The 23981-nt window shown below is 41.5% G+C and overlaps 1 protein-coding gene across 9 annotated transcripts in view; it reads left to right on the top strand.

Moving 5' to 3' along the window:
* LOC110982507 (meiotic recombination protein REC8 homolog) overlaps nucleotides 1–23981 on the top strand; it is a 388761-nt gene that overhangs the window by 149706 nt on the left and 215074 nt on the right. For 8 of the 9 annotated variants that reach the window (XR_015427552.1, XM_087145215.1, XM_087145210.1 and 5 more), the window contains exons 9-10: nucleotides 8762–8900; nucleotides 13710–13802. Coding sequence is in view for 8 of the 9 variants with exons in the window: in XM_087145215.1 (XP_087001341.1) it covers nucleotides 8762–8900; nucleotides 13710–13802 (232 nt within the window). In the remaining variant the exon portion in view is untranslated. The remainder of the gene's footprint in view (nucleotides 1–8761; nucleotides 8901–13709; nucleotides 13803–23981) is intronic. The other variant, XM_087145211.1, reaches the window with a different exon arrangement.

Raw genomic sequence — 23981 nt, 5'->3', positions numbered from 1 at the left:
AAAGCGTGTCTCGCCTGTGTCAGACCAACATGAAGTGAATCTCCTATACCCTGCGCACCCCCCTGACGGTATGCTACATGCATCACAACACATTCCACTACACCTTTCTCCGCCCCTTCCACAGCTGTACATTCTGCCCATTATTCTCGAAGAAAACAAATATGTTCTAATTCGTACCCGGTCAGTGAAATTAACATATTTACTTGAACAAAGGAAGGAATGTGACAATCGACAACTGCTTACTGGGCTGTGCGGGCACATCTTCCCCTGCATCCCGGGCAACAGAGCCACTGTGAGTCACAGGCCATCCCATTTATGCAACATGACTCATAATGCTTGCGGTGGGATGACCCTACTTTAGGGAGCGTCTCATAATTCGGAACTGTTCGAACGTTTCCACTGGAACGCAGTGTTCTCATTCCGTAGCGGTCGGTCATTTCATTTGGAACGTGACATTCCACACAGAATGCTATGTTCGTTTTTGAGAACGGTCCCCATTCGGGTAGCTTCATATCACCCATGCACAAATCTAAGCCAATGTCCAAAAACAGAGCCTGCCATGACAATCGTAGGTAAACTACTTTGCTTTTATGATAGGCCTAATTTTGAATAAGACTTGGAAGTAAACTGAAGATGGAAATGTGATGTGGCAAAATTTGTTAATCTGATGATGGAAATTTTGTTTTTGACTGAGATACAAAGTGAAAATTGTGCTGCGTGCTAACAGCCCTTGGCAGAGTGACCCTGCACTTGGTGGTCCTGACAGCGTCCAGCACTGTTCCGGACCGGGTGGTGGGTAGCTCAACTTAGGAGTTTTTCCTGGTGAGCACCCGCTCTTGCGACACCCTCCTTATGTTTCTTCTCTTAGTTATTACACTCCCGTCTCCAACTTACCTCCAGGGTATGGTGCCACTCTTCATATGTAAGCTGGGCAGGGGTATGTGAACACAGGAGACTCCTCCCCCAGCTGCTCCCGCCCATCCTTCCCCACTTTGGCTGCGGTGGCTTTCACCGCTTCGAAAAGAAGGACAAACATGGCTGTGGGACTGCAGTCTATTGTTGAGGGTCAAGGGGCAGTATGCATAATCAAATCTTTTTAGTGAATGATAGTAGGCATATGGGAAATTTGCATATGTAGGCTGGGAAGGATCACTAGGAGACCCGACCCACTCCACGTTGGGGGAGAATTGTAGGGGTTGGTTATTAATCTTTTCTACATTTTGTGCACACAAATTCAAAATTTGCCACATAGAAGGTAAACAGGTTTTTGTAACAAAGCACAAATTTTGAAGTTATATTTTCACATTGAAATGTCACATTTGTCAAGAAGGTTGATGGTTAAAAGCTTATGATAACTTGTGTGTTATACGGTATGTTCACTTCATTTTGCTGAGTGTGTTCATTTTAACACACTTTTTTGGGGGGTAAGGGAGGAATGTAGAATACTGTGTGTATACGGTGTAGTATATTGTATAGTCATTGTGATGGCGCCCTTTAGTGTTAGAATAAAGGAGTCTAGAGGTTCTATGAACAGGTCTTTGGAGTGTAACAGTTCTTTAACTTAGGATACATAACAGTTATGGTCCCACTATCACCCCTAAAGCATCATAAGGGGGTGCCCTAAGCCCCTATTTTGCTACAAAGCCACGCCCCAAGATTGGTCAGTCCCCATGACCGGAAATCTGAAAACTTAGAGAAATCCTCAGACAAGTCTTAATCTAAACAGGTTTTTGCATAAATAGGCTCGCCTTGCACTAAATCACCTGACTCCCTGATTCACAATTTATACACTTTCTAAGTTAACTGAATGGAACTTATACAGTCAAAATTGTTCGTAGTTGGTTAGGTCATGATACAAACATTCTCTGAAAATAACTTGATAAAACAGCAGAACTTTTAACAAACAATAACTTCTGCTTAGAACTTTTACAAGATGCAACTCCTATAAATGCTTTCTTTGAGACCAACCATAAAACTTGGGAGATGAAGTATACTCCTTAAGCCCAGTCCGGAAGTTCACATCAAACACTCGGGTTGTCTTTTGTAAGTTTTCGGCCTTCCTGGAACACGCTCCTCGAAGATGTCTCTCGGACTTGGGTTACATTGCCGACCATTGCTCCCACCAGATCATCATGATCCATTGGCGTGCCCAAGATTTCCTCCTCGCCGTTTCCGCAGCAGATCAGTCAGGAAAGTCGAATGGTGTTCTGCGATGGACCAGACTCGCTGGTCTTCAGTTTAAGCAGTGACTTCAAGTAGACGATGTCAAACTCTCTCTGCACTTTGCCGCAGATGGTATGTCCTTCCCTGGCATACAGGTAGGTTCCTCTGGTACCGTGTGCTGAGACTAGCCTGGCAGCCGGTTACTCTTCTCGTGAGGAACGCTTTCCTCAGCAGACTCACTCTGGAGCGTTCCCATCGTCCCTAGCGGCTTACCGCCAGATTTAGCCATTGGTATCTCAACAGTGGGCTCTTCTTCTTGATCCCAAAGTATTGTTGTCAGAGATAACGCTATCTTGTCAAGCCCTCTGAGAGCCTCATTCACCCGGTGTCCTGGGTTACCAATCTCCAACTCCTTCACTGCCTCAGGTACATCAATGGCAGTCTCTGTACACTTGTGGCCTTCTTTGGCAGGAGCTTCACCTTGGACCTTCCTAGGTGCAGCTGTCACATTTTCCTTGCTCTTCTCGGCCTTCTTTGGACTTGGTGAATGCTGACGTGGGCTCGAAAGATCCATTGTGGTGTCATCCGGCAGCCGGGAGACAGTGCTACATGTAGATGGTGCTAAGACTACTCCCCCTAGCCTCTTGTCCTTACTTTGCTCTTCACTGTCCTCACTAGACTTCCTCTTGGGATCTTTCTCATACTTACTGGCTTTGCCATCCCTAGTCTCCTTCCTAGGGCAACGCTTTCTTTTCTCTCTGTCAATCCCTGGGTAGACCTATCAGGGATGGAGTTCCTCCTCTCCTGTTCTTCAAAAGTCTCACCCTTCATATGTTCCACCTCAAAGATCTTGTCTGGGTGGCAATCCTTGTAGTGGGCTCTGAGATTATCCCGACGGTTGTTTTTATGAGAGCAACAAAAACACCAATAGAAGAGTCGCGGACCATGCTCACCGGTTAAGTGCTGATCCAAGCTCCTCTTGTGCATCAGCTTGTGACATTTTGGGCACAGTCCACTGTGCTGGACTAAGGTCGTTCCTTCTCTGACTTGTTGTCACTTCCGCCCATCTCTCAATAGCTCTATAGCTCTGAACTTTTTTCTGCAAACAAATAGAAATAGTAGATCCTGTTAACAGTGTAACTCTCCCTGCACCCAATCAAAGCTATTCTAGGCACACCCCAAGATGCCCTTCAGGTGCAGGTACACCCCTACTACTGTAATTACTGCTATTACAGGTAGCGTTGCGGCATCCTACGCTGCCTTGGTGGGTTTTGCTTCGGCGGCGGCATCATCTGCCTACTGCTTGGTTGTTCTGATGACGCTGTATCAGGTACTAGTTGCTCTGTCCCAGACCCTTTGTCAGTGTCTGAGCCATTATTTTCTTCCTCAACCTTCGGCATTGCTGTCTGTGTACTCGCTTGTCCCAACGATGTTCCGTCAGTCCCTACATCCTCTGTCTGAGGTTCTTTCTCAATGTCTGGACCATTTGTTTCTTCATCAGCGGACGGAATTACTGCCTGTGACTTTTTAGTCGCTCGTATAGGAAATCACCTGTTCATTACCATCCTGTACTTGGGACAGAAAGGCTCCTATGCTAGTGTCACTTGCGTCTGTATCTAGGACATGGTCGAGCTGCGGGTCAGGGTAGACAAGAATAGGTGATCCATGTAGTCGCCACTTTAATTCTTGAAAAGCACCTTCCACTTCTGGTGACCGTTGAAACTCCCGGCCTTTCTCCGTCGGACAGTAGAGGGGTCAAGCAATGTCCGCAAACCCCTTTATAAACCATCTGTAGTACAACGCGAGCCCAAGGAAGCTCTGTATGTCTCTCACGGACTGGGGGTTGGCCACTTTCTGACTGTCTTCACTTTGTCAGGATCAGTCGAGATCCCTTCGCCTGTCACTATGTGCCCAAGGTAAAGGACTCGCTGCTTGAACAATTCACATTTCTTAGGCTTTAAGCTTTAGCCCAGCTTCTCGCTGTCTCTCAAACACCATCTTCAAGTGATTAAGCTCCTCCTTTACTGTGTCAGCAAAGACGATTATATCGTCCAAGTAGACAAGAAGTGTTTCCCAATGGAGCCCTACAAGAACTCGCTCCTTTAGCCTCTCAAAGGTGGAGGGGGCATTGCAAAGCCCAAAGGGCATTACATGCAGTGAGCACAAGCCCCCTCTCACCACGCAAGCCTATTTCTCCTTCACCTGCCGGTTGATCTCTTCCTGCTCCTGTTTAGGATATCCTCATGGCCTTTCCCTTCATGAAGGAGCATTAGCAGTGTTTATCGCATGTTGAACTATGCCAGTCCGTCCGATGTCCGTGCTTCCGGTAGAAAATACGTCCTAGTAGTCGTGCAAAAGCTTCGCTATTCCATGATGATACTGTGGCTCTGCTCCTTCTTTGCTCCAGCTGTACAAGTCAATGAGATGTTTCACCTCGTATCACAACACACAATCTCCTCCCAGGATTAAAAAACTCTAATGGGCACCACATCATCTCCAACTCTCACCAGCAGTTCTGCCACAATCACTCCCTTATCTGCCATCTCACTTCGCTCTGCTGGTTAAACAATGCCCATACTAGTCGCCTTGATCCCTCCGGCCAAATACCCCTGAACAATAGCCTCATGTATTTCGGTCGTTCTTGCCACCATGACTCTGGCACAAAACCGATCTTCCTTGGTGTCTGTGCACTTTATCTTTTCGTCACCAATCCTGAGTTCCAAAGTGTGAAAGTCCAAACTCCCCTGCATCCGCAAAAAGAAATCCATTCCAAGGATTCCCTCCAGGGGGCCAATTTCCAAAAAATGCCTTAACCAGGTAGGTGACTTTACCCACTCGCATTTTCAAGTTTGCATTGCCAATAGTGTTCAGTAGTCCACCATTCCCTGTCTTTATACCTGTTCTTTCCCTCTTGAGCCGAGGTCTTTTACCTGGGGACATTCCATAGAACAAAATGGAATTAAGCACCATATTGGTCGCACCCGTATCTACCAGTAGCTGCACTCCCCTTCCCCTTACGTCTGCCGGGACAAATAAGCCATTTTGTGCCCTGCCCTGCATCTTTGGTCCTGTGGGAAGATGGCTATCTTTCATGCAGCTATCTGTCTTTCCTGTCATGCCATCACCTACTGAACCTGTTGCCCCTCCAGCCATCCTCGTTTCACGTAAAACGTCTGCTTTGCCCAGTAGACTGTTTACAGTTTCTCACAATGTGTCCCTTCTGCCTACACCTATAATAAATGAGGTCGCCGGCTGGTATTTCTCCCCTTCCATGGTTTTTGTCAGCCGTAGTGCTCTGAGCTGCTGGACGAGCGTTACCTTCCCCTTGGTTGCGCCCTTCTCCCCTTAGCTCTTTTATTTCCTGATGACTTTGGTTGATCTTATTCTCAAGACGCTTACATACTGCCATCATCTCCTTCTTTATTTCCTCTAAGACGCTCTGTGTCAGTATCTAATATCCTAGCATATTTTGGCCTTCTACCCTCTCTCTGTTCCTCTATTTTGTGGAAACCTTTGATCGCCAAGGCTGCCCTCACGGCTTCTTCCAACATTGTAGGCCGTGCCCGGAAGATCCCTTCCCTAATGTTGTTTCATCTCGCCGATCTTTATCTCAATTGAATGGATGGTGATACACTACATTGTGAGTTGTTGCTAATCCCCTCCTGCGATTTCCCGACCGTGCACTGTGAATAGACTCACAAGTGCAGCACTCACAGGCCAGGTTTCTTTTTTATTCCTGCAAAGGTACAATAGGGGCGCACAGAAGGTAACCCTGTTTCATCTCGCCGATCTTTAACCAATTTAATACGTAGATGGTGATAAAGTGCAATGTGAATAGGCCCACAAGTGCGGACATGTGGGCCAAGTTTCTTTTTTTTTATTCCTGCAAACGGACAATGGGGGCACTCAGAAAAGACGGGTTGACATTTTAAGCAGTAGCTCTTACTATTGCCACCAGATCACTTACCTAATTGCTTCCTATTCAAGAGGAAGCAATTAGGCAAGTGATCTGGTGGCCGTTGATTTCTGGCTATTAAAACTAACTACACAAATAAATCACATTGTCTTTTGTTGTTGTGTGTATAAAAGAAAAATTCCACTAGAAAAATGATCTTATCTACATCTCAACAAAAACCCTGGACATACCAGTAATAGTGGCACCCTCTTTTGACTGGTTTTAGCCAATTCATGACGAAAGCAAAATATACACTTGGGACGTGTGACATACTTACCAGCATGGACTTGAATGTTTCTTCTCACTCGGCTATTCTTCTCAGTTTCTTCTGATCCAGATTGTCCAATATTTGACTTTTAAATGTACTTTATTTATGTCATTTTATTCATCAACATTAGATTAAAATTAAGCATCAATAAGAGACAGATAACATCGTCTTTTCATGTGTGCAGTATCAGTGTACCTGTACATGATTACAACAGACATAAACTGGCTTTAAACTTGTGCAAAATGAGTTTGAAAAATTAAGCTCCGGTTTTAACGACGCTCCGGCTATAATGACAGAATTGTGAAAGTCCGCCGGCACTCGTAATAACGTGAGTTGACTGTACAGGATCATGTCACATCACGGATATCAAAGCCGTTTACCTGAATCCATAGTGTTGCATTGTCAAAGAGGTGTATTACTTCAAGTTCAAGGAAAATTTACTGATTACTCTTAGCCTTGAGAAAATACTCTTTTTAAAGGGCAAGGGCGCTTCAGTGCCTGTTCATTTGCAGACGGACCCTGTGAGTACATTGTTCTCTCACTTGCAATGCCCTGTAGTGCTCAGGTTTTGTGCAAGAGAAATTATGAGATTTTCAATTTGACCTTGGGAAGGGCTGCTGTGTTTTCCTTGATTTTTCTCAAACATGAAATAAGTCGGTGGAATGAGAACCGAGAACTGTAGTTAACTGCATACCCCTAAATCAGCTGGGGATTGTATAGTTAGGCAACCCCCACCCATTTTTTTGTTAATTTAATTTTGCAAAACTAGTCCGCAGTCCCCCAAAACCAAAGGTAACACTCTGTTTATTGTGCTAATCCTATTTTTTTTTTTAAATTTCAGATTGTAAATTGTAAGAAAATGTGACTTTCTTACTGATAAATTTAAACAAGCCATGCAAATTTGACTCCACCATGTGTCATGTGTCAAAACACTCACAGAAATTTTCCTTTTTTCACAACATCAACCCTACAGTTATGAAGCATGATGACATAGTCATCTAACAAAGTGAATCCAAAAGTTAAAATGTAGGTCTCCCTTCTGTAAGACAGGAACAGGGTCCCCAAATATTGTAACAAAAATTATTTAACTTACTTTTTTGTGAGTTCTTGTGCTCCATAAATTTAGTGTAATGAATGATGATATACACGTACAAATTGCACTCCGTACCATTTGACCCACTTTTTAATTTTGGGCTGTACTATTGCTGCTTCAGTTCCAACTAATGGAACAGTCAAACTAGGCGTGGTGGAATCAAATACAGTCGACTCACGGTAATACGAGCTCGGGTTAGATGAGACTCCTGTTAAGACGAGTATATTTGCCAGTCCGGACTGAATTATGAACATGCCTATGAGGAAAAAAATGCATAATACGAGCTCGCGTGTTACAAGATTCCATTTAAGACGAGCATTTTGGGGGTCCCAGCAAATGTATTGTTATCCATCTAATTACCACAAGTGTTTTTGAAGGTAACTTGTCAATCAGTCAATCCATTGAATTTGCATCCCTCACTTAATTTTTCACCAAACCCACACGCTGTTTCAAATTAAAACGTACAATACTCAATCATTTATTCGCCTTCTACTGGCCGATCCACACCACCAATAACTGGTTCCCACCCTTTTTGTGCAACAAGCACAGCACTGATGTTGGTTACCACCTAAAATGTTAATGTACGCTTAACGATGCAGTCGATCGCTTACACACGTGACAAGCTGGACAGCAGCTTTCGCATAAGACGAGGTCCGGATAATACGAGCTAATTTAGAAAGTCCCAAGGCCCTTGTATTAATGAGAGTCGGCTGTATCTCTTTTAAAAAAACTTTTGCAAATTTGGCTTGATCATGTGTGTCATTAAAAATGTCCACTGCAAATATATATGTTGGGTATATCTTCAGGAAAACCCCTACAAGAAATATTTTCAATGGTTTATGTTGTACTCTATGTTGGCAACACGCGGTGCGACGTCTAAATGTGAGACTACGGCATGCACAAGTATTGAACACTGGCTACGCCTCTCCACCGCTGCCTCTTTTGATCAAAATTCAAAGCCGTATCGCAGAAGACAGGACCAGATGACTACCTCTGTTGTGTGCCACCCCATACTATCCCAACTAAATTGATACACCCGCAGGCCTGAGTGAACACACGTGGGTTCTGCTGGGATTTTATTTCAATGTACAATCCCAAATCAGCCAATCTTGTAAAATCATGACCAAAAAAAAAAAAGGTGTAACCTCCCTTTAAGAGTGGAGCTTGTTTATTATTAAACTTTATGATGCAAAGATTGATGAACATGCTGCTTGGTCTGTCATCAATGAGGCCAATTCTTTAATTCTGATAATCTTTTGTATCTTACGTTTCCTTTATTAAGCAATAAAAGAACAAAGGTGTCTGACCAAGCAGAGATTCCATCTGAATCTCCTTCCAAAGGCCCCCCGCCAAGAGAGCTTGATCTAGAAAAGGAGGCTGCTCTTCATTTGGAATCAGTGACACCAACGCATCCTATGCAAGTAAGATTGATTTTATAAAAAGTGTTTACTGGTAATGACCATTCTGATGAGCTATGTGTGTTGAAACAAATTATACAATCCAAAAATTAATAACTCTTCCCAGTCCTGAACATTCCATACACTGTATTTCCTTTATGTAGCTTTGCAGTGAAACTCTACTTTGTGATAAAAGTCACAGTTCCTTCTGGAACTTTTATTTTTATAGAATGTACCTTCAAATTTATTGTTAAATATGGTAGTATTTGATTGCATATGTAATTACAGTAGTAGGGTAAGAGAGTTCAAGAGACATGTCTCTAGAACTCACCCATTATGCCGCCAATCACTCAGTCTCCACCGGTTGATGCAGTCAGGCCAGAGGCACAGTCTTTAGTCAGGGAGTCCAAACTGGGGCTAGCAGCGCGGTTAAGTCGGGGGACCAAAAACAACTAGACTTAAAAAATATAAACTGGTATTAAAAAGACAATGCCCCATTACTACCTTCCACCACATCTAGAAGAATTCTATACTTTGATCAATAAAAACCCTCCACTGACAGCCATGTGAAAATAAGAAGATGACAGTTGTAAACACACAGATAAAAAAGACATTCTCTTGATATGAGAATGGGGTAATTTTATAAAAAATGGTATATATTATTATATATAACGGGTTTGCCTTACCCGCCGTATATTAATAAGCACAGTATGCTCAGTGCTTGTCTGAGAGCTTGCGAAAAAACCTCACAAGCTTACTCGGGTGGGACTCGAACCCACAACCTCCTGCTTACTAGTGCAGATGTCTTAACCACTGGACCACCGACCTTGCCAGGGTCGGCTGGCTGGTCCAAGTAAAATGAAGCAGCGGGTACCACGAACTATTTTCAAGATGTATTTTTGCGTTGGGGAAATGTTAATTATATCTAACAGGTTTGCCCTTACTCAACGTATATTAATATCTGATACGATTTTTTCGTTCACACAAAAGAGACATAGAAGGTAAAGTTAAGTTTGAGTTGAGAGAATTGGGCAGCTTGAAATTACAAACAGTGATCAAAGTCATGTTTTATAAAGAAAGACCAAAAGAAGAAGACGTCATCACAGTGTGGTTTAAGTTTCAAAGTCAGAACAGTGTCGTGTTAAGCATGCAAGACCCAAACTGAGTATTGGCTGAGCAATGAGAAGAACCTTTAGCAAAGTTTGAAGCATTTATCCATAGAGGATCTGGCTAGGTACTTGATTATGTCAAGGCATTTTATATCAATGTGATGCGATATCATCCCTTGGGAGGAAGTTCTTACATACCCCTTCCCAAAGACCTATTACTTAAAAGCCATCATGAACGTAACAAACGAAGATCAACAATGTATACGATGGTGTTTGAGAGCTGCTTTTGGGTTATAATCAGACAAGGTCAAACAACAAGTAGAATCAAACGAAGTATAAAGAAAGAACCTAGACTTACACAGATTCTGACGGTTAAATTTTACAAATGTTGATTTTCCTACCCCAGTGTGTCAAGTTTCTCGCATTGAATGTCAAAAAAATTTACGGATAAACGTGTACAGTTACAAAACAAAAAAGACGGTGTGCTGCCCTTACACATTAGTAAACGGTTTTTCGACAAAAAAAAATCAACCTGCTTTTGTTTGATGGCAAGCCAAAACAAGAAACAGAACAAGACTCAGACATACAGTTTCTCACTACTGTTGGATCAAAAACTTTTGTAGACTTTTTTTTCAAGCAGTTTAGACCACCACAGTGGAAAAAAGCATTTCTGTTATCGTTGTCTGTCACATTTTAACAAACAAAAATAACTCGGCCAACATAATGAAGATACCGAGGACCAGACAGTGCTCCTTCAAAAGTTGAGTTACCCGAAGAAGGAAAAACATGCTGAAGTTTAAAAGCTACAAATACAAGCAAAGCGCTCCTTTCATAATCTATGCTGATGTGAATTTGTGTTAGAACCACTGAAGACTGTTTCAGCCAACCCTCAACAACCACCACCCTTAACACACACACATTCATAAGCCATGCGGTTATTCTTACACTGTTGTGCCATATGACAGTGTCTGCACAAACAGTGAAATCTACAGAGGCCCAGATGCTGCAACCCACTTTGTAGAGTCTCTCGTAAAAGAAAGAGACTTAATCAACAGCGTGCTTCCAAACCCGCTACCACTGTTGTCTTTGATCTTTTGAAGCCTGTAAACTTTGGTTTCTGTGTTTACAAGGCAATGATGGAAACAGCTGGATTGGCATCACAAAATGTGATACATTTTGCACAAAAAGCAAAACAAACATGAAACTGATGTGCAATTTTTGGGAATAGAAATTTTTTTTAAACTTATGCATGGCAATGGCCACACAACCCATCCTCACTGGCCACCGTGCACCTCGTGAGCTCACAGCACGGATCGAAAGTGGCCCAGCGAAGCGGCTTCACTGCAAAAATGAAGTGTTTGACAAAAGAAACTCGCCCCCAATTTCTTGTCCTACTTTGGCACAGCACGAGGCCCACAGATCGTGGGGGAAATGAGGTTGCAGCAATTTGGTAGGATTATATAGCACGTATTGTATGGTACGAGCACACATATGTTCATACACCCCAGCACAATACCTTCACACATATGTAAGCACATGTTGACTTTTGCCATTTCGTGGTGATCAATACGCAATAAAAGTGCCAAAAGCACCGTCCAAATGTACCGTTGAAAAATGGCAGAGAGATATGCCATGGCTGAAATATGGAGGTAGAAATATGGCTGAAACAAGAGAATCAGTTGGAAGACATATTGTTCTTCATTGTGAGTTATGTAGATTGTAAGAGGCCACAATCAAAGCCATTCACAATTTTTCGGATGTTTTCATGAGGGGAATCATTCTGTATACCATGGTACATGTTTACATGTAATGGTTCTTAATTAGGCCCATTTAATTTTTTTGGCTAGTCAATTTCATCATAATGCTAATCAAATGACAGTATGATTAGCAAATTTGCTAATCAATTTTATTTTCTTATTTCCATAACTGCAAGGTCACAGCTGTTTAACTCTAGCATAGGATTAGGGTTTTTTGCCATCTTGTTTTCGTCTTTTTATTATATACAGTACGCATTTTAAAAAAAGTAGTCCGTGACCAACTCTCTACAACATAAGTTAAAAAACAGCTAGATCAATCAAAATTCCGGCACCTTTGTTCATGAGTTCTCCTTGCTCATTGCTAACGGAACAGGTCAACTCTCTAATGTTTGGCATTTTAGGCGTTTTACACCTCGGTCGTTGAGTCTATAGAGGCTCAGTAGATACCACATCTAGCATGTCTGAAGACCGACTGTTATAAACGTTGGCAATGGTGTTTAACTGACTGCAGTTGTGACATGGGGAAAGTTGCTTAACTAAACATGAACAATAGGCTTCCCAGTACTGGGTAATAAAACTGGTGTCTGGCTGATCCTTAGCTGCACTGAAGGGAGGGCAAAACTGTTTACACTTCATTAAATATGCGGCCACTTGAGGATTAAAGAAACTTCATTGTACCATGGGCCACACATGCAGTGCACCTAACACATGGAGCATGAATAAATCCACACAGTTCACTAGTCCACATATGTACATTGTTCTTACTGTCTAAGGGAAGAAATGAATCAATATAAGAAGAAACTAAACTGATCCTGACACTCCCCAAGTGGCTTGAGCTTTGCCTCCTCGCAAATCAAGTTGGATTGTTCTAAAAGTACTTCGTAAATAAGAAATGCAACAAACACAGAGCTCTTACAAATATGTTATACAAACTAATAATTTTTCATACACACTATTCATCTTTCAATGCCATGAAATACAACAACTCTAATTCTTGGTTTCCCTAATTCACTGTTAACTATCAAAGGACTGGAAGAGTTAATCTGAAATCACCAGGGAATTCATAGCTAAACTTTAGACAATAAAGTTGGCCTGAAGAAAACCATTATACCTTTAATCGGAAACATTATACATTATAAGAGAACACTAAATACATCATCAGAGTATGTTAAAAAAGTACACTTACCCCAGCCAACGAGCATTGCAGTAGCACATGGAAACTTGAAGAAAGTGTCAACTACTAAAGGTGTACAGTGCCTGTTGGCTCTACTGTGGCTTAAAGGTGAATGACTCACCACTAGCTTATGGCTATCTACATGTACTTACATGAACTGTACGGTCTCAGCCAAACTGTCAAGCGACAGCACTGAGCAAAGGAGTTATGTAAATTGACCTTCACACAATGAATAAACGCGAGTTTTAAATTGTGCTTGCCTTCATAAATAACGTTGGGCAAAAGTTTAACTTTATGTAAGCTCAACAGATTAGGCACTTCTTTGTTTAGCGTTAATGTCACCCTTTTGGACGCTTGGTGTACTTTGAAAGACACACCTGGGATCGAGTGTCAAACCAGTCTATGCTGCAGTAGCCAGGTGATACCACTGTCATGACTGTAGCGAAATCCAGTGAAACAGTTTTCTCATACATTGCCAATTTTTGCCTTGCTACTTGACTTTGATATAGTTCAATTGAAGATCACTTTTTTTTGTCACTCAACATGCACAGGTGCTTTCTTAAGGAGGCGGCCATGTTTGTTTTGGTCATGATTGTTGTATAGTCATGTGACTACATGGAAAAGCAGTTTATACACAATGTAAGAGGTTACTTAAAATTGTGATACTGCAGTTTGTCTTTAATTAAGGTATTCTTGTACTTTATAGTGATTGTTAGAGAAATTATGTAGCTTTAGTTTGAACTTTCCCATAATGCTTTGCACTGATTTCACATGGCATAATTCTCAACAATAGGCTCAGCAGGTTGCTGCTAGAAGATGGCTTAATTCTGTTGGTTTTTGTAACCATCCTGCATTATTTTTAGCTACCCAACTACAGGCCCACGAGGTAAATACTTGTCTTACCTTATATTGCTCAATACTAATCTTTAATATATACGATTTGTGCTAGAAACAGAGGTTTATTAGATCAAAGTTTGTGTCATTTCTATCTACATATACCCATCCATTTCATATGCAAATTTGTTCAAGGAATATGGTTATATCTTGGGATGAAGTCTTTTGAACTTTTGAACTGAGTCTTTTGAACTTTCATCTAGCAAATATCTCAATGTTTATTGTCTATTTGAACATGTAAGATCCTTAATTATTTGGTGAGATCTGTTCTCAATACTGTTGGTTACATCTTCTTCATTGTTAGATCGCACAATGCTCTATGAGTATGATGTTCTATGATGTTCCATGAGTGATGTTCACCGACATTTTTGATGTTCAGCCATTCAGTATTATTCCATGATGTTTCACTCGAGAATAAATGACATGTTAATCTACATCTGTGAGAGCATGTCTGCCACTAATTGCTAGCTTTGGTAGTTGCTACAAACACGATGCTTCCTCTTTCGCCCTGGGGTATTGGTTGAGACGAGCTTTGGGGGTGAAGTCTATCAAGCACAGGCCTACTTATCCCCGGTAGAAAAAGCCTTTGGGCTGTGTTATGGTCTCTGTCTCTTCTGCGTTGATTTCAGTCTCTTGCAAGCTGTACTGGGGGTCGCCCTCTGTTGCCTCAGAACCCTCTGTTGTCTCAGTACCTTCGTAAATCTCTTCTAAGGCTTGTCTCTGCCCCTCGAGCATTGAAGTTGTTTTTTTTTGTGATTGATCTGTGCAACTAAACTTGCTCGTGTGTCTTCTGTTTGTCTTGTCCTAACTGCGATTCTAACGCTGTTACTTCTTGGTTTAGCTGTTCAATTTGCTCAGCGATTATTGTGAGCTGCTCTCCTAGAGTACTTTGTGTGTTTGCTTGTAACAGCGAGTTGTTTAGTTCCATGTACCACTGCTGGATCTGGTTCTGTTTCCCTTCTATGCTCTGTTGCAATACATACTTCAGCGGGTCTGCCATTAACGTGTGCTCTTTCAGCAGGTCTGCTGTCTAAGTTTGTATGCTACTGGATTTCAGTAGTGTTAGTCACATTAATATATCCAGCTTCAAACTGTAGGTTTTTTACTCTAACGACTTTGTTGCCTTTTAAGTTATTGCTGATGTGTTTCAATTTAAACGTCTGCTCAGTTTCACTCAAGTAAAAAGAATGCGTTTGTGATTTGTTATCTAAAGTTTCTTTTACTATAAAGGGGTTTTCAAAAGACAGCGCCCCTCTAGTGGTCTTTTTTTAGGTCTAGAGACTAGAAAGTTTATTGACAGCATCTGTCCAGTTTTGCTGAGACTTGAAACAGGTCTCTGACTTTATTCGGCATTTGGTCTTTCTTTTTGCCTGCATACAAGTCTTGGTAACACACTGCAACCAATGACCTGAGTACTTGCCCCCTCGAGATCTTGCCTAATAAATCTTGGTTTAACTTATTGTGACACCCCAAAATGTGACACGACAAGGACGGTGTACATTACCGTGTCTAGTTCTTTCTTGGTGACTGCATCTTAAAATGGTGGGGAAACTGAAACCCTGAAAAGATACAAAAATAGAATTTCCATATAAATACAATGCTCTCAGAAAGACTAATCCAGCAAAATAAATTATAAGAAGAAACCTAATAATCCTCAAAGAATCTACTGCAATCAATAGAGATAAGTCAAACTCAAGAACACAATTCACTTCTAACAGTAGAGTCAAGTTAAATTCCAAAATTGAACTAATACAAGGTATGTGAATGCTTTAACTTGCAAAGACAAAAATGGGAAACAACTAAAGCAAGTGTGTGTAGCAGGGGCAGATTTAACTTAGTTTTTTTCTTTGTAGTCAATGCAAAAGTCCGCGCACTGTATAGGAGTAGCAACCCCTAGTCTACCCATCCTAAAGTTGCATTGTGCCCCTCATAATTGTTTACTTGATGATGACTCATGCAACTGGATAGGCACTGTGGGCATGCTTTGAGCCTAAGTCTCAGTAAGCAGGTTGGCAGTCGGTGAAGTAACACACCTATTTAATACCAGTCAAGTTCTGCCCTGAAAGCTCAGACCTGCAGTGGGCTTGGTAGTTAACGCTTGAGTTGAATTGATCTGTAACTTTTCTTAGGTGCTGTGTTGGTTTTTTTGGTTCTTGTTTTTTTTTCTTTTAGTTTGGATTGGTCTTGTTTTAGATTGGTTAAGCCTTATCTTGATTCTGTGGTGGGTTTACTTTGGTTTAGGATTGGTCTAATTTCTAAAATTTGGTCATATTTCTCCTAAATTTTAAGTTTTGTTTCTGCAATTGTTTTGGCTAGATTTTCAAGTCTTTGGGTGAATATTTTTAAATCTGATTTTTGACACAGTCCTGGTTTTTTTAGTTTTTCAATTACTTTCCTTTTTTGGGGGGATATTTTTAAAAGAAATAAAAGATTTTGTTGTTGTTGGAATCAACTTTCAGCTTCCGCATCCCTGTTCTTTTAGACTTCTTGCGACTCCTCCCTTTTTTGATCCTATTGAAAGTATTTTTTTAGCGAGTTCCCTTAGTGTTTTATTTTCTTCAAGTCTTTTCTTTATTTTTTTAATTCTTATTTGAAGTGTGCCATTTTTCCCCATTACAAGACAAAGGCTAAGTCTGAGATTTACCTCAAGGGTCAAGCGAGGGCGCTGCCCAGGAGGGATATGTAAATGAGCTGTCACATTATGTTTTGTGCGGCCCGCTTGATCTTTTGTCAATTGTATTGTTGATGTAAGACTTTGTTTGTTTCAGACTTTGGCTTTTTGAAAACAAAATGCTGATTGTATTGACCCCCATGTTCTCAGCTTCAATGTCTGCATGAGGCTGTAGTCCTTTACAAAAATCAAAACAATTAACAAATCCATTTTTTATCCTTTTATTGACATGTTTACAACTGTCTTCTTTTATTTTCACTTTCACAAACGCTTCTAGTGGAGGCTTTTTATTCAACAAATTATATTGTTGTTCTAAATGTGGAAGTACATAATACTGAGCCATTGTCTTTTTAATTTCATACTTAATTTTTTAAATAAAAAATAATGTGTTTCTATGCTGTGGTGCGGGAATACGAACCCCAAACACGGCAGAAGACACAAGTGCAGTTCTGTTGGTAAAGTTAGTTTCAAAGAACTCTTTCCAGAGAAGCCGACTGGCAGTTCACTTTTCTAAATTTAGCTTCCCAAAACTCTTCACAGAAAAGCATTCTGGCAGTTCGTTTTTCTAAATTTATCTTCAAATACTCTTTGCAGAAAAAAGCCCACTGGGCAATATGCTTTTTTATTGCAAGAAGTTGCAAGTCATGCTAGTGACGAAAAAACTTAAAGTGCAATATCATCCTTCACGTCGGTGGGTAGTTTTCTGTCTGAGAAAAAGAATAAAATGAAAGCAGTTTAATTCTCATCTGTTTTACTAACTTTTTTCCTGTATACTTTAAACTTTTGGCTTTCATTTAAATGTGTAACAAAGGATAATGTTGAAATAGTTTTGAAATTACTGTTTAAAGTTTTCCTCGCAAAGTGCTTTTCCCAAGTTTGTTGCAACTATTAGATACATTTTGCCAAACAGTGACATGCCTGGGTTTATCTTTTAGTATCTCTAACCAACGCACAACTTAAATCAATGTACAATTTGCTGTAACTATTAGATACATTTTGCCAAACAGAGACGAGACTGGTTTTAGTATCTCTAAGGCGTGAGGTCAAAATACAGACGGTTTAGAAACAGTTGTCCAGTTGGTGTTAATCCCCCTTCATTCCGTTCGTGTTTTGGTGTTGGACAGTTCAACGGTTTGAAAAGAACCATCTGCCCTGGACTGTCTAGCTTCATGAGCAACCCTGACAACAATGGAGTTTGTGGCTTACACAGCCATGGTTGTGAACAAAAGATCCTATTCAGGGAGAACTTTATTGGCCCTGGTCAGCCTTCCTGGGCTGGCCGCAAGGATTAGTGGTTAACATCTTGTGATAGGAAGACACAAAATCAACTGCATTCCAGGCTACAGACATTTATCTAGCTTCAGATACGTTTTGAGTGGGTATTTCATGACTAAAAAGCATCGCCCCAAGATAATTGTTCGTGTTTAAGCGTTTTTTAGACTGGAAAATAAATGCGTTTATATAGGAGTGACGGGAATGCCAAACACGGTTGCCTCATTTTACCGCCTAATCTATCGTATATGAAAGGAAATATTCACATAGACGCAATATGAATTTATTTGGAACTTCTGTCCCGTGTACCATATTCTTTGAAGGTAATAAAAAAATGTCAAACTCCGCATCAAATAGTGCTGCAAGTATGTGTTCGGTTCAGACAGGGCTTGGACATTTTTTGCCGAACTTCGGATCAGTTGGGTTCGGACATGTACACACATGTACATGTACAATGCACACTGAGACATGAAAGGCTCGCTACGATCGAGCTGCAAAGGCCTATAAAGTATTTGTACGTGTAAAATTATGAATCTGCTATCTCTCCCGATCCGCGAGCAACTTTGATTTGAATACCTTTTTCTATAAACTTTTTCCCAGAGTTTGTTTACGAGTACATTCTATATAAAGTTATTTCGAGGGTGTGACAGTTCCCGACCGTGTTTTGCCGACCAGAAGCGGTTGTGTTCGGACCACGCTTGACTCAACAAAACGACCGTAAGATTTGTGCAAATAGAAAAAAACAGCATGCTCAATTAGGACTTTCCTCCAGTACAGAATACAAGATTAAAATCAAATTTCGAGCAAATTGTGTTTTGGTTATTTTTGCGAAATAGATGGCTTTTGAAAACTACGAAAATGGCTTTCGTTGCATATCTGAGGGGGAACCTTTCCAAGGACGGCGTGCACGTGACCAAAGGGGCAATTTTTCATCAGCCTCTTTTGAAGGAATAACAACATTTTGTTATTTGAGATCTGGCTAATTCCATTACAACGCATCTGCACTACGATCAAACCCTTCATGGTCAACTGAAAGGCAAGTTAGGCCACTGCGCGAACAAAAATCTCCTCGCGCTGCGCTGAAGCACAGCATGCACCGAACCGCTTGGCAAAATTTTCATCCGGGGATGCCTTGGATCGAGCGCGAGTCCGACTGTGATCGGCATCCAACCAAAATTCGTTTTGCACTCCATTTATGAGACCATTGGCCTAATATGGAACGTCATTACCTTAATATGGAACGTAAGGGCGTAGCTATCGTAGATTGGCAAATAAAATAATACATCTGAATATACATGAGCACGATGGGAAGTAGTGAGAATTTAGAAATGTTATGCAGCGACAATGCCGTACGTTGCATGTTCTTGGTTGATTTTTGAGTGATTCTCACCACATGCTTTTTACAACCATCTCATGATGCGGCCATTGTAAGTTTTAGTATGTTCACGCACTTGTGGAGCACGCCGTATAACTCGTCATCCATTTTTCGTTGTTTTTTATTAAGTTTTCTTGTATTTTTGTACGTTTTCCCGCGTGCCATCAATAAAATGCCTTATTAAAGCCGTACATCCGAACCAAACAGATTGGTTCGGTTCAAAAGTGCCTTGTTTGATGTTTTTTGCCTTGGTTCGGCGGTTCGCCTGCAGCACTAGATTAAATTGTGTTTATTGTTTTAATTTACTGTGCATTAAAGTTTAATAGGTAAAGTCAAACACCAGAGATAAGTATAAAACCCGACATGCTTGTTTTTCCAACAAGAATTTTGTGCAGCCACAAAGTATTCAAAGAGTACAAAAGAATGGTACATACAAAACATATTGCAACGTGCACGCATGTACTATTGACTTCAAGAAAAAGATGTACTTGTATCCTTAAATCGTGCAGGTGCAGCTTCGAAGTAGAAAGCGCGTAGTTCGCGTACGTGTCTTCCTTGAGCCTACACATGAAAACCTGCGAGCGCGCAATGCTGAGTCCCAGCTTGTGCACATGGGCCAAACAAAAGGTTTTATCTGTAACTACATGTTGGCGAACAGAACACTACGTTGTGAATGATTCAGGTAAATACTATTTCGAGTTAGTATATTCGATTCTGCAGGTATACAGTTAGGTGTGTATTTAACTCACGATACCGAGACAAAATATCAAGATTACAGGGTATTGAGACCTGAAAAGACTGGGTCTGGAAACTGACAGCGCAACACATACTCAATACACGTGTTTTATCAGGATGTTTAAAACAGTCTGCCGATCTAAATCCTCCTGTGGAGCTGCAAAGTAAAGAGCTATTGTTATGACTAATCCGCCAGACCGTAGAAGTCTATGATGCCGTTATGCGATGAGCTGTCCATTGTTTACTGGAAGCTGCAGAGTGCAAGGTGTACTCGACCGCAACAGTTTGGCCAGCCTCGCTGAAGCGTTCGTCTGTGCGATGTTGACCGTCCGTGAGGCTTACCGTTTACAAAGCGTTCGACGCTTTCAAAAGCGTTTGTATTTTGACCTCACGCCTAACCCACACACAACTCAAATCATTGTACAATTTGTCGCAAATGTTAGATACATTTTGCTAAACAGATACATGTCCAAATTTAATATTTCTGACTCACGCACCACTCAAATCAATACAGTACTGACGTTTTTACCACTCTATCTTCATTCCTGTACAATGTAAAAGTCATCTCAATACAGCAGAGATACAACACTTGCAGTCACTTCAAAGGCTAATGTCGAAATAATTTAGGGTTAACCGCAAATGAAAGACTACTGCAATGAGGAATTCCCTGCGTCACAGTGACATTTTGTAAAGCAATAACAGCGTGGCGCTGAGGCACTATAAATTGAATAGAACCAAAAATAACTCGTGATGATAGATCGACCTCGCACAAATCACACTGCAATGATAAATCCCACTACATCATCAGGGTTTAGTTTGTAAAGCAATAACAGTGTGGTTCACTGAGTCACTGCAGACAGAATAGAACTGAAAGTAACTTCCAACAATAGGCTGACCTTGCTTAACAAAGGAAGCTCTCAGTTGAATGAACACACAAACTTGTTGATATACGTAGGGTAAGGGCAAACCCGTTATATATAATTAACACACACTTGACTTTGCTCAGCACAGCTTTTAACTCTGATTCACCAGGTTAGACTGGTCCCCCAACTTAACTGCGCTGCTATCCCGAGTTTGGACCTCTAGTCCAACTGCATCAACCAGTGGAGACTGAGCAATGGGAGGCAGGATGGATGAGTTCTACAAACATGTTTCTTGAACTCTCCTACCCTACTACTAACTGGTTTTATGAAATTGTGACAGAATGTTTCATTTAAATTCTTTAGCACTGTTAACCCTTCTCACTTGGAAACTTCGATATATGTCACATGTACACGGCACACTGTAATGTTAATAAATTCCCAGCATAACAAATTATTTTCATTTTGAAGTGAAAGGATGAATAATCAGTATTATTTTCAATCATATCATCAACTTGAAGTTTTTCAAAAAATTATTTGCATATTTTTGGGAACGTTATGATTCTCAGTGCTTTTTGATAACCTTGGGATATTGTGTCAAATTAACTTTTCCATAACTCTTGAAGTCATCACTGGGCTGAAGATTAAAGAAAAGAGATAACTAGAATCTGTCTCAATTTTACTTTCTATACAAAAACAACATTATGGAGCTCTGGAAGTGCCTTGATATCCTTAGATAATTTATTCTGTGACAACGACATCCTGCAAGTGAGATGTCTACCCTTTTACGATGTCTTCTTCCCATGATAAATTATCGCAGGATGTCGCCATCCAACTTTAACAATGTTGTCATCTAGAGATAAATTAGCTCAGGTTGTGAACATTTTACCTGTATCATGTCATTATCCCAAGAAACAATATATCAGGATGTAAACATGTCAGATGGCACTTCCAGAGCTCCGTACAATGTAAATGTACAAGGTGCGTGCGTTCGAAAACAACTCACCTCTGTTAACCTACATTTGCATATCAGCATGCAAGCACACAAAACTCACTGAATAAGTCATTTAAGCCAAACCCTCCATACAAGTCCTACACAAAAGGCAGTGTAACACAGATACTCCCCACATTTTTTTTCTTCATTGATTGAGTACTCTAAAGCTTTTTTGAATGTCACTGTGCTTGTGACAAGACAGAGAACTGTGAGTTCAAGCCATGTTTAGTGTACTCTGTCACTAGCAGTGTAGCGCCACCTAGTGATGTATGGCATGTTTGACCCCTGACCTGTGTAACTCTCATGTTGTCATGACAAGCTTAGCTACATTAAACTTTGTTCTCAGAGTAAAAGACCTGTATCCACCTGCTTTGTCAGGAAACATGATCTGCTATTGCTGTACTTTCACCATGGACATGTGTTGAGGTCGAAATAGCTGCAGAACGGTCACTGCAATGATGCAGTTTCACACAATGGCTGACACTGAATCTCCGGACTTCGCAGCAGCCGTGACTCAGCCAGCGACGCCTGTACTCACTCCTAAACCCAGCACTTCAGATATTTGCCCTCCTTAGGCTCTTAATACTGATCAGAATGCTGCTGAAAACTGGAATCTCTTCAAACAAAAGTGGCAACAATGCACTACTTTGACTGATCTCACTAAGCAGCCAGATCACTATCGGGTTGCACTGTTGTTGCACTCTCTTGGTGATGATGTACAGTGACTTTAAGTTTGACACACCCGATGACCTGCACTCAGTCAAGCAGATCATTGAACACTTTGACACTTATGCCATAAGAGAGGTAAATGAAACCTACAAACGGTTAAGTTCCGCTGCCGAAACCAGCAAGAAGGTGAAGCTTTTGAAATGTATCTTGCTGCTCCTCGGAGTCTCTTGAAAACTTGCAACTTCTGCCCCACATGTAAGGACAGTATCCTTCAAGACAGGACTGTGCTAGGCATTAAGGAGTCTACTGTCTAGACAGCACTTCTAGGCGAGTGGCCCCTCACCCTGAGTAAGTGCATTGACCTTCGCAGAGCCCCTGAAAATGCTACTTAACACAAGCAAGCAATGAATGCAGACCCTATTCATAAATTGTCTCCTACTCGTTCAAAGGCTAAAGCTCAGGGGCCTAAAACACCCTCTGTTGAAAAAGTAGCCCTCCCAGTAAGGCATGTCATTACTGCCCCTACTCTCATCCATTCCGCAAAGAACAGTGCCCAGCATGCGGCAAAACGTGTAAAAAGTCTGGGCAGAAAAATCACTTCACTGTCAAGTGCCCCATCTTAGGCTGTAAGGTCAACTTTGTCAAAGACTTTGGAGATGACGACACTGACTCTGAAGTTTGGTTAACGTTGTACATAACCCAGCCAGCCACGACATCAAGTGCATCATGCTTGTCGATAAGAAGGTGACCTTCTCAAGTCGACAATGGCTCCTCAGCCAACCTTCTTCCTGCTCGTTTTGCGACTAAGATTACCTCACCTTCAACCACTGGAACCACTCTAAGCTTCAGTCCTTGGGCACTTGTGACCTGCCTCTCACCAACCCTCTGATGCAAAAGACTGTTATGACTCATTTCACCATGTGCTTTGACTCGTTCTCTGCATTAATGGGCCTGAAGACTTGGCAAGAACTACACCACATTACTGTCAACAACTTCAAACCCATTGCTGCAATCACTCTTGACAACGTAGTGAGCAGGCACCCCACTGTGTTTGACGGATCCTTGGACACCCTCCCGGGAATACAACACCTGAGAACCAACCCATCTGTCCAACCAACAGTCACACCCTGCCAAGCGTGGTATCCCTGTCGCTATCAAGTCCAAAGTCAAGGCAGAACTGAATCGACTTAGTCAAAATGGTGTGATCATTTCAGTTGAGGCACCAACTCCCTTGATGAGCCAGATGGTTGTCCCTGGAAAGAAATCTGGCAAACTTTGCATGTGCATTGACCCGAGGGGACTCAACCAAGCCTTGCTCCATGAGCAATACTCCATGCCCGCTCTAGTTGACTGCCTACATGAATTGGGAAGTCTACAGCGTTCTCAAATACTGACCTCTCGTCTGGTTACTGTCACATTCAGCTTGTTGAGGAGTCCAGTTTCTCCACAACTTTCCAGACCCTCTTTGGCCGCTATTGTTGGCTTTGCCTACCCTTCGGTACATCTGTTTCCTCTAAGATTTTCGAACTCAAACTACCGGAAATGCTGCAAGGCCTCTTTGGCATTTTATGCATAGCCGATGACGTGCTGATCCA

This window comes from Acanthaster planci, linkage group LG13, assembly GCF_054643075.1.
Source record: "Acanthaster planci isolate LZ-2023a linkage group LG13, COTS_SCS, whole genome shotgun sequence".
Classification (NCBI taxonomy): Eukaryota; Metazoa; Echinodermata; class Asteroidea; order Valvatida; family Acanthasteridae; genus Acanthaster; species Acanthaster planci.
This window is presented reverse-complemented; position numbering and strand designations above follow the sequence as displayed.